Source organism: Nicotiana tomentosiformis, chromosome 10 (assembly GCF_000390325.3).
Source record: "Nicotiana tomentosiformis chromosome 10, ASM39032v3, whole genome shotgun sequence".
In the NCBI taxonomy this organism is placed as follows: Eukaryota; Viridiplantae; Streptophyta; class Magnoliopsida; order Solanales; family Solanaceae; genus Nicotiana; species Nicotiana tomentosiformis.
In genome coordinates this window covers 55,642,502-55,654,220 of record NC_090821.1, presented here as the reverse complement: position 1 = coordinate 55,654,220, position 11,719 = coordinate 55,642,502, and the positions used below count along the sequence as shown (strand labels likewise).

Here is an 11,719-nt window from a genome sequence, read left to right as displayed (position 1 = left end):
TCTTCAAACTGGATATGGCCAAGGCCTTTGACAGGGTACCTTGGAACTTTCTTTGCCAGGTTATGAGACAATTGAGATTCTGTGAGATTTGGATTGATATGATTGCTAGAGTGGTCTCCAACAACTGGTATTTCATTATTATAAATGGAGTTAGGCACGACTTTTTCAAATCCTCTGGGGGGATAAAGCAAGGTGACCCTTTGTCACCTTACTTATTTGTTATAGGGGCTGAATTACTATCCAACTTAATGGACTAGTTATTTCAGGATAATTTCATTCCTTATTCCATGCATATGGGAAGTCCTCTTATTAATCACCTCACATTTGCCGATGACACTATTCTTTTTTCATCTGGAGATCTCCTCTCAATTGCTATGATGATGAAAAACTTGGATACTTATGAACAAGACTCTGGTCAAGTGGTCAACAAGAAGAAATCAACCTTTTTGGTTTCTACTAAAACTCATGTTCATGTTGTTGAGGATATCAAAACACTCACTGGTTTTTCCCATTCCTTATTTCCCTTCAAGTAGTTAGGGTGTCCTATATTCCTTGGGAGAAAGAAAGTGCGTTATTTTGGTTCCATGGTTTCTAAGATAGTCAATAGAACTCGGGATAGTTAGGAAAATTATTGTCAGTAGGTGGAAAAACTATTCTCATTAGGTATGTCTTGCATTCTATGCCTTTGCATATCGTCTCTGTGGTCTATCTCCCTAAGACTATTCTTAATCATATTGATAAAGCTCTTGCTAGTTTCTTCTGGGGTTCATCTGATGGCAAGAGGCAATATCACTGGTTTTCTTGGAAAAATCTTTGCTTTCCTAAAAATGAGGGGGTGTTGGGTTTAGATCATTGCATGACATTTGCACTACATTCGCTGCTAAAGCATGATAAAATTTTAGAACCTAGAAGTCTCTCCTCTACGTATTTTTGGAAGCTAAGTATTGTAAAAGAGTTCACTCAGTTGCGAAAAAAGAAAAATTACAATCAATCGCACATTTGGAGAAGACTTATGGATGCCAAAAACGAATGTGAACAACATATCTTATGGAAAGTTGGAAAGGGTAACTTGTCCTTTTGGTGGGATAACTGGTCTAATAAAGGTGCCTTAGCGAATATGCTTCATCAAAGGAACAAGTCTAAGAAAGTAAGAGTATTTGAATTCTTTTCTAATAGCCAGTGAAACTTGGATAAGCTACATGCTAATCTGCCTGTAAATCTGATTCCACACATTCTTTCCATTAAGTTTTCTACTGATAAGCAAGACCAACCTGTTTGGACTCCTGATCACACGAGAGTTTTTTCTTCCAAGTTAGCTTGGAGTACTCTCAGGAAATTCAAAGGCTCATCAATGACACTGTCTAAGATTTGGCACAAAAAATTACCATTCAAAGTGTCTTTTCACATGCTCAGACTATTAAATGGCAAGCTGGCTACAGATGATTCTCTAACTAGATTTGGGGTGCATGGTCCATCAAAATGCTATTGTTGCTATAATTCTAAAGAGGAAGATGTTAACCACTTATTCAGTCAAGGGCAAGCTATTGGGTTAGTATGAAAGTATTTTCAAGATGCCCGTGGACTGTCAATGCCTAATGCAGACAATATCAGAACAAAACTCATGAGGTGGTGGCTTCTTAAATCTTCAAACAAGGCTCATGAACTGATCATGCGGTGTCTTCCTTCTGTGATATGCTGGGAAATTTGAAAATATAGATGCACCTATAAATTTGAAGGCTTCAGAAGATCTCCCAATAGCATCATTCATCAAATTACCTACCTAATGCAGTTGATTCTCTCCACCCAATTTCCTTCACTAAACTTTTGCTCTTCATTTCCTAGTATTTATTATCTGGTGGAAAGACTCAAACCTCAATTGGTCATCACTCTAATACATTGGGATAAGCCAATTGATAGGGTTTTCAAGCTCAATGTGGATGGTTGTTCCAAAGGAAATCCCGGTAGTGCTGGGTGTGGGGGAATTCTAAGAGATCACCTCAGCCAATTGATCATGGCTTTCTCTTCTTATCTAGGTGTTACCACCAACAATTATGCAGAGGCACAAGCTATTAAAACGGGATTGAGATGGTGCATCGATCATGGCTTAAATACTCTAGAAATTGAATCTGACTCTTTGATTTTGATCAAAATGATAAAAAGGGACATATGCGCCTCCTGGGAGATCAAGGATGTTATTGATGATATTCATTCTATGTTAGTTGATGGTTCCTTCCAATTTAGTCACATATTCAGGGAAAAAAATATTCCAGCTGACCTTCTAGCCAATCTTGCTGAACATGATTAGATCAGTGCTTTCTTCAATGATGCTATAAGCTTACCAAGGAAGATTATAGCCATATTGGAGAATGATGCAAGGAGTCGTCCAAACTTTAGAATTCGGGTGCGAAAGAACACCTTCATATTCGACCCCGGCTGAATGAGTTCTTTTGGTGGTACTAAGCATTGAACTTAGCCCTTATTTTTGAAAGCTTTCAATTGTAACAGGAGAAATCCTCCTGTGATGTATGTTGCATATTTATTTATGTCAAACAAATCCCGAAAAAAAGAAAGAAGAAGAGGGCCTTTTCTCTGTTAAATAAAACATGATTTGGACACGTTTGACATCTTTGTTGTTACTGTCATTATCTTTATCATTTCCTCCAAAGAAAAAGAGGTTAATGGAATAAACTTTAGTAGCTTACCAAAAATAAAAATAAAAAATAAAAAATTACACTGATGGTGTAATAATCAGTATATAAAACTTACCATTGCATACCATAAATGCATATGGGTAAATATTTTAGGAACCATTTTTAAACGTAAAGTATTATAACAATGATAAATTATTATGTATGCTTACCTCATTAATATATTATTTGCGAATAACAAATTAACATGGGTTGACGTATCCATATAGTTATGATAAGGCTTTTTCTCGTGATGTCAAGCGCTAAAATTCTAGGATAGCCATTATCGAATCCCAAAATTAATGATTAGTGAAACTGGAACTAGGCTCGCTATTGTGTTAAGGAAAATGAAAACATGAACCAAGAAATTAAAAAAAGAAGAAGAAAAAAGAAGAAGAAATACAGCCCGATGCAGGGTCCGGGATGAACCAAAATACTACAAAGCAGAGGCAGATCCAGGATTCTGCTGTCGCTGGTGCACCATGACATTCAATATAAATTTATCACTGCTCATAAAGATTGGTACGAGGGCCTATACTAATATCTGACTGTTTTTCGATGACATTTCAAATATATATGGACTTTTTGCCGAAGTTTTAACAGTCTAACCCATTAGTGATATTGTCCGCTTTAGGATTAGGCCCGCACAACTTAAAAATGTGTCACTAGGGTCTAAGGTTTGTTTACTTATATACCCAGCATGTCTCCCGTATTTTTTCGATATGAGATTCACCTAGGAAGTCATAGAAATTTCCGGGTGCCGGTGACCCATCAACTCTTCATGTGCGTCTGCCTCTGCTACTAAGTAATATATAGATGACAATCATAGAGTTATTGAAGAAGCGAAGGAATAATTGTTGATAACCTTTACCTTCGAAAGCATAACACATAAATCAGAATGCAGCAAAGTACAGTAATTTATCTTTTTATTTTTCGGCAAGACCTTAGTCGCATTCAAGGATAAATTTCAGCTTTCTTTTGAGCATTGCGCATGTCTCCACACCACTATTTACTACATGTTGATAGCCACATTACGGATTTTTTTTTTTTTTTTTGTGTGTGTGTTTAAACCTTAATGACTTGTATAAACACAAATTTATTTCTCTGTGTAAATATTCAGTTTTTCTTTTCTTCTAGCATTCGTTTATCTAAATCTAAATTAAAGATTAAAACAATGGTATGACCCAAATAAAGTTCAAAATGTGAAAGACCAATTCTATCCAAGAAACCGCCCGTGGAAATTGGATCGACAATATAACAAAGTTATAATTGGAAATTAATAAACACGAAACTACGTAAAAGCAGAAGAAACACTTCTTTTTTTGGCTACAAAAGAGTAGTAACTTTTACTATATTACTGATCACAATACAACTCGGGACATTTCTAGGGTGAAATTTGTCCCTTAAAGTCTAGTACATAATAATCCAGGAAAGGATAACATAAAAGAACATAAATCCAGAAAAGGATAACATAAAAAGAAAACATAAATCCAGAAAAGGATATCAAATTAACTTTTTCAGTTTTATTCAGCAATTCGGTAGTTCTTCCAATGAATACTACTAAAATCTAGGTTTAATACACCAAACTTTAAAATTGCATGCTGGATATCATGGAATCAGCTAGACCATCAACATTGGCAAAACAAGATGGGCAACCATTATTTTCCATAAGCCACGTTCTAATGCAATTGATATGAAACATATGAGAACATGACATCCTTGTAACTTTCAAATTACCAACGAGCTCATTTTTGCAAAGCAAGCAATTCCCTTCACTAGAATTAGTTGATATGATAACGCCATTGCTATTATTTTTCATCAGAGCGTATCGATAAAGCAATATAACTTTAACAGTTAATTGCAGTACAGGTCGACCATCGACCAACACCAAGCAATCCCTAGAATTTTGTGCCATCGCATTCAGTTCATCGAAGATCTTTTTGCAGTTAATATCTGAGGCATGCCAATTCTTTAGCACCTGCAAATATGAACATATTAGCTAATTATATAATCACGATATTTCATTTTTTGAAATCCCTCCCTTCCTTTGTGTAGTGACGTACTATAATTTATACAAGAGTCATAAGGTATAAAGATTACTAGACTTAACTATCCCTAAATCTATGTATTATTAGTATCTGGTATAGTTTGATTAGGCAAAAAGTTATATTAAGAAAGAAAAACAGAATTAATTTTGACACTTGTGTAAAATATACTGAGAGATTTCTATAGCTATAAAAACATATTACTTGTAAAACGTGAATTTCAAATTAAATTATTTGTAAATTTTAAAAATAGCATTCTTTATGAAAGGGACTAATAAGTAAATAGTGCTACATAAAATGAAATCATAGGGATCGGAGTATATACATTTTGAACCAAAGGGAAAATTTATAAAAAATCTTTAGCACCTTGAAAATGGTTTCACGTGTCTCTTCTTTGTTAGCAAAATCATGGGTTTCCAGGGTCATACTGGTTGAGATTTTTGGGCTTTTTACTACCATTGCAGGGTCTGGTGGTAGCCTTAGATTCACGTTCCAATTATGATAGGTTGTGCAAAAGAAGTTGATTTGAATGAATTTTGGTGCAAAAGAAGAATTGACAAAACCAGGTCTGCGACTGGGTTTTTCAAGTTGGTAACCAAATCTGGGGTTTTGGTAAACATAAACCTGCATTATGGTTTTAGACACTACTATAGTTCTAAACCTTTTTTTGTTCAATTGTAGTGATAAATCCATCTATTAGACGTACTATATATAGTATTTTGGCCTAACTTCCACTTATAATTCATATATGGTTGTAATGTGGCCTAACAACTACTTACTATAAAATTTGTTGCTTTATTATGTCTCATTTTTAATTTGTTGCCTTATTTTAACTAACTACTCTTAATTAGTTATCAAAGTATTAAATATGAATCTAGCTAAATTTTAAGAAATCGGATCATAAAGATCTTTTTTTTTAATAACAAAAGCCACCATTGTGGTGGTGGTGGTGGGGGGGGGGGGGGGGGTTTAGGCAGACACCCCGACCTGTGGATTATAACATAAAAAGAGTACATGAAGGAGGATGTAGACCCTAGCCTTCAATACAAAATGAAGAATGTTTTTAAACATTCTTGTACATAAGTGTTCACAATACAACAAAGTAAAGGAACTCTCCTCCTTTACACTATGAACTTTGTACTCTAGGTAAAAGTTGGTTAAAAATCGTAAAAATATATTATTGTAACTACCCATAATCAAAAGTGTAGTTTCTTCTTTGCGCCTTGATCCGAAGGACTGGTATGCCGTTTATGTCATTCTTCAAATAGTTTTTAGCCTTCAAAGGGAGAGTTAAATCATATGTGAAGAATGAACTTTGCATTGCGTGCTCTCCAAAGTTAGCTAAAAAAATCAGCTATACAGTTCACTTCCCTGTAACAATGCTAGAAAACAAAATTACCTTGCACTTTTAGCTCTAAAATCTTCCTGATGATATGTTTGACTTGCCATGGTATAGCATGTGTCCCGTTAATCATTCTAATAATGAATAGAGAGTCAGATTCAACTATAACATTCAAGTAACCCATGTTAATACTCCATTGAACTCCCATAAGCACTGCTTGAGCCTCTGCCATATTGTTGGAACATACCCCAAAATAATTTGCATATGCCATGACTAGCTGACCCTTATCATCTCTCAGAATACCACCACCTCCTGCTCTGCCTGGGTTGCCTTTACTGCACGCATCCGTGTTTAATTTATACATCAGAGGATCGGGTTTGATCCATTTCAAACACTGGATATCAAGCTTAGGCTTTAGTTTTTCAACTTGATCACATGCAACATGCCATTGCTCATCCAATACAAGTGAAGGAAATTAGGAAGAAATCATTAATTTCATTAAGTAGATAACTTGATTTATAATTCTTCCTCGGTTACATCGACTATACTCATATTTGGAGCTACACCTTGCTTTCCACAACTCCCAGCACATGACTGAAGGGGTGATGACCCAAAATGTCATCTTTAAATTTAGTAAGTAATTCTGTGTTCTAAGACCTCGAAAAATATCATTTATCATTCCTCAACTTGCGTGCATAGTCCGTACAATTTTCCGGAAAGTTTTATATGGAAAATGGATTAAAATATAAAATAGAGTTTTAAAACTCAACTGGGTTGACTTTGGTCAACATTTTGAGCAGATGGACCCGGATCAGTGTTTTGACAATTTTCGTAAGTCCGTATCGTGATTTGGGACTTGGGCGTATGCCCGGAATTGAATTTCGAGGTCCCTAGCCCGAGATATAGAATTTTGATGAAAAATTAAAAGCTTGAAAGCTTAATGATTTTTAAGAAATTACTGATGTTGGATTTATTGGCCTCGGGTCCGTATTTTGATTTCGGAGCCCGGTATAGGTCCACTATAATATTTATGACATGTCTGCCGAATTTGATGAGAATCGGGGTTGATTTGACGTGATTCGGATGTCTGGTTGTAAAAATATAAGTTTTAAAGTTTTCTTGAAAAATTTCTTTGATTTAGTGTCCGATTCGTAGTTCTAGGTGTTATTTTGGCGATTTGATCACGCGAGCAAGTTCGTATGATATTTTAGGACTTGTGTGCATGTTTGGTTTGGAGCCCCGAAGGCTCGGGTGAGTTTCGGATAGGCTACGGGATGATTTTGAACTTAGAAAATCTAGTTTTTAAGCTTCTGCTGTCATCTGGTGCATTGTGCTTCGCGATCGCGAAGCCATTCCTGCGATCGCGAAGAGGAAATTGTAAGTAGTGAGTTTTACCTTTCGTGTTCGCGAAGATAGGAACGCGATCGCGGAAGGTAAACTCCCAGTGCACTGCGAACGCAAGGGACCAACTGCGATCGCGTAGAAGGAAGGAAGGAAGGCAGAGGCTAGGCACGTCAATTGTGCTACGCAATCGCACAAGTATGTACGCGATCGCGTAAGGCTCGAAAAATGTACTCTGCGATCGCATGAGCATTTACGCGATCGCGTAGAGTTAAAAGTCTGGGCCGCCAAAATGTGCTTCGCGATCGCGAAGCCATTCCCGCGATCGCGAATAGTAAAATGAACCTGGGCAAAAGTTGTTCTACGCGATCGCGAACGAATTTTCGCGATCGCGATGAGTAAAAATCCCAGAAACAGAACGTAAGTTCTTGAAATGGGGTTTCGACTCATTTTCAACTCTTTTTCATTTTTGAGCTCGGGTACGGCGATTCTTGGGCGATTTTCACGAAAAAATATTGGGGTAAGTGTTCCTTATCCTATATTGATTATATTTCATGATTTCATACTCATTTATATCATGAATCCGTGAATTTATGGAAGAAAAATCAGATTTTTATAAAATTTTCCAAAAACGAAAATTTACGATTTGATGGTCCATTTGACATCGGAAATTGATAATTTTTGAATGGTTGGACTCATATCGGAACGGGTGTTCGGATTTCGTAATTTTTTTCGATATTTGAGACGTGGGTCCCATTGTCGAATATTTTAATGAATTTCAAATTTTTATCCGGAAAATTATTAAATTCATATGGGATTAATTCTTATGATTCGTATTAAGTATATCGAATTGTTTGTGAATAGATTTGAAGCTTTTGGAGAAAAATTTAAAAGGAAAAGCCGTGGTCGAGTAATTGATTGGAATTTGCAACGCGAGGTAAGTGTCATGGTTAACCTTGACTTGAGGGAATAGAACCCTTAAACTATTTGTTATGTGAAATGCATGTGAACGACGTATAGGCGAGGTGACGAGTATCTATACGTCGTCAAATTAATTGTTTGCATAATTACTTGAAAAATCATAAATCATTTTAAATCATGAATTAATTATTATAATAATTATTTCTCTCATATTCTTTGTCAAATATTAATTCTTGAATTCGTGCATTAATTGTTACATGCTATTTGAATTATGTGTCTTAATTATTATTTGACTTTTAGCATATTAAATATTAAACTGCTTATTTTCTCCCCGATTTCCATAATAATTTTTTATTTGTCATTGTTTGTTTCATAATTAAATCATAATTATTGTATACTTGTTGTCTTAAAATTTTATATTAATTGTTGCATTTATTGGGGAAATTTCTTCTATAAGAATTGGTAAATAGATATATTGGAGGATCGGGTTGCACGCCGCAACAGAATTGATTGAAATGGATATATTGGAGGATCGGGTTGCATGCCACAACAGACTTATTAAAAAGTCCATATTAGAGGATCGGGTTGCACGCCGCAACAGACTTATTAAAAGTCAATTTTTGGGGGATCGGATTGCACGCCGCAATAGACATATTTAAAAGTCAATATATATACTTGATTAAAAATAATTATATGAGAGGATTAAAAATGAATATATTGTGAGAGCGGGTTGCACGCTGCAACAGAATTGAATGTGAATGTATTGTGAAAGCGGGTTGCACGCTGCAACAGAATTGATGGAAATAATAATTGGTTATGATTGTTGAATTGGCTTCAATTATTGTAAAGGAGTTACCTGATTTATTTTTATTATTGTTGTTGTGTACTAATATTGCGTACAAGTAATGTAAGTGACCCGCCCTAGCCTCGTCACTACTTCGTCGAGATTAGGCTCAGCACTTACCAGTACATGTGGTCGGTTGTACTGATACTACACTCTGCACTTCTTGTGTAGATTTTGGAGTTGGTCCCAGCGGTGTACCATATACTTGCTCGGATTTCAGCTACTCAGAGGAGACTTGAGGTATAACTGCTGCAGTTCTGAAGTCCCTGTCTACTTTATTTTAGCTGTGTGTTTATTTCCAGACAACTTTATTTTATTCGGGCTCTTATATGTATTATTCTAGAAGCTCGTGCACTTGTGACACTAAATTCTGGGATGGTATTTAGACACCGTTGTTTTTATGAATTATTCAATATCTTTCAGACTTTACTTCCGCAATCGTTCTTTGTTATTAATAAATTTAAAAATTATTTAAAAATTGGTTAATATTATTCTAACGTTGGCTTGCCTAGCAAGTGAAATATTAGGCGCCATCACGGTCCGAAGGTGAGAATTTCGGGTCGTGACAGAAGGCAAGCATTGGAGTAGAAAAAGAGTGTACCTTATTTTTTGGTTTCATGAGCCACTACTTCATCAGAGTTGATCTAATGCTTCTTTGATTTAAGCTAACCCCACAAGTTCCAAAGAAAAATTTCCAAATTGCAATGGCTAGGTCCCCATTATTGAATAAATGATCAATACTCTCTGTATGTCCATTCATACAACAAAGACATTTAGAAGGTCCAATGATTTTAAACCTTAGCAAAACATCATCAGTAGGCAATTTATAGGATAATAATCTGAGCATAAAAAGAAAACTTTGAAAGGAACTTTGTGATGCCATATTTTGGTTGCAGAAAGAGTGACATTCTTGGTCCTCCTCAAAGTTTTCCACGCTGATTTACAAGAAAAAAGCCCTTGCTTGTCAGGTGTCCAAACTGGAAAGTCGTTTGACTCTTCATGAATTGTGATCCCTTGAATTTTTGACACTAGATGATCAGGAAGATGATCGTGTAGTTTGGCCAAATTCCATGTTCTATCCTCCATAAATTCAGCCACTCTAACTTTCTTGAATTTATAGGAATGAGGAAAGAATTGAGCTAGGGGGCCTAGTCCCACCCAATTGTCCCACCAAAAGGATAGATCTCCAGCAACAATTTTCCAGACAATAAACTGTTCACATTCTTTTCTGACCCCCAAAATTCTCTTCCAAGTATGAGATTGTCCTGCAACCTATTTTTTGGAAACAGGGTGAGACCTTGGGCAGTAATTTCCTTCTAAAAATCGTCTCCACAATGTATCCTTTGTTCTAAAGTTCCACCAAACTTTAGCACTTAAAGCATTCCCAGCATCATGAAGAGATCTGAACCCTGCACCACATTCATCTGTAGGAAAATAAAGTTTTTTCCAGGAAATCCATTGGAACTTTCTTTTACCCTCCAGTTCACTCCAAAAGAAATTAGCTATAAGTTTTTCAATCTGTGAAATGGTAGTTTTTGGTATCTGAGTCACAGATAAAACATGGAGAGGTAAAGAGCACAACTTTGATTAAAACTGCTCTGCCACCAAAAGATAGCATTTTTCCTTGCCAGCCCTGTAGCCTTTTGGAGAATTTGTCAACAAGATCCCCAAAATATACCACTTTCTTTCTTCCAACATAAATAAGACACCCTAGATATGAAAAAGAAAATTTAGAATGGTTGAAACCAGTAACTTGTTGGATATCATCAATCACAGACTGAGATGTACTAGGTGCAACTAAGAAGCAAGATTTGCTCTTGTTAACTAATTGACCTGAACATTTTTTATAAGTTGACAACTTATTCATCATAGCAATGAGGGACAAGGGATCCCCTGAAGAAAAGAGAATAGTGTCATCCGCATAACTTAAATGTGTGATAATGGGACAATTCTTGTCAACTGAGTATGGAATGAAACCACACTCCTTTAGCTGCTCCATTAATCTGGCCAAAAGTTCTGCTCCAATAATCAATAGTGAAGGGGAAAGAGGATCTCGCTGCTTAATGCCTCTTCCAGATTTGAAGAACCCATGCCTGCCACCATTGATATTTATAGAATACCAGTTGTTAGCCAATAACCTCCAAATCATGTTTATCCAGAGTTCTGAAAAACCAAACTGCCTCAACACTTGACATAGATACTTCCAGTCTACTCTGTCAAATGTCTTTGTCATATCTAGTTTCATAACAACGTAGAATAGATTACTATAGTTGATAAGTAGAATTATCATGGGTTAGGATATACATGCCACTAAGTTATACTACTTTCTTTTTCTATTCTATTTTTTGAATGTCGTGCGGTAGGCTATATCAGTCCGCACAAAACTAGCCAATTCATGATATTTTATACTCGTGAATAATGGGAAGAGGAGGCAAAAAGTGAAAAATGCCTTTGATGAGATTGGTCGCTACACCATTTTGGGTTATACAATGAAGTTGTAACAACTAAATTGGAGATATAACCTCTTGTTATCCGTATA

At 35.9% G+C, this 11,719-nt stretch overlaps 1 protein-coding gene across 1 annotated transcript; it reads right to left on the bottom strand.

Annotated features, from left to right (window-relative positions):
• Positions 1-4,275: 4,275 nt before the first annotated feature.
• LOC138900199 (uncharacterized) lies at positions 4,276-11,413 on the bottom strand. Its single transcript, XM_070186913.1, has 4 exons — positions 10,859-11,413; positions 10,546-10,722; positions 10,039-10,452; positions 4,276-4,665 (listed from the first exon to the last, which is right to left on the bottom strand). Exons 1-4 carry the CDS (start codon positions 11,411-11,413, stop codon positions 4,276-4,278), a joined length of 1,536 nt encoding a protein of 511 aa, XP_070043014.1.
• Between the last annotated feature and the right edge of the window lie 306 nt (positions 11,414-11,719).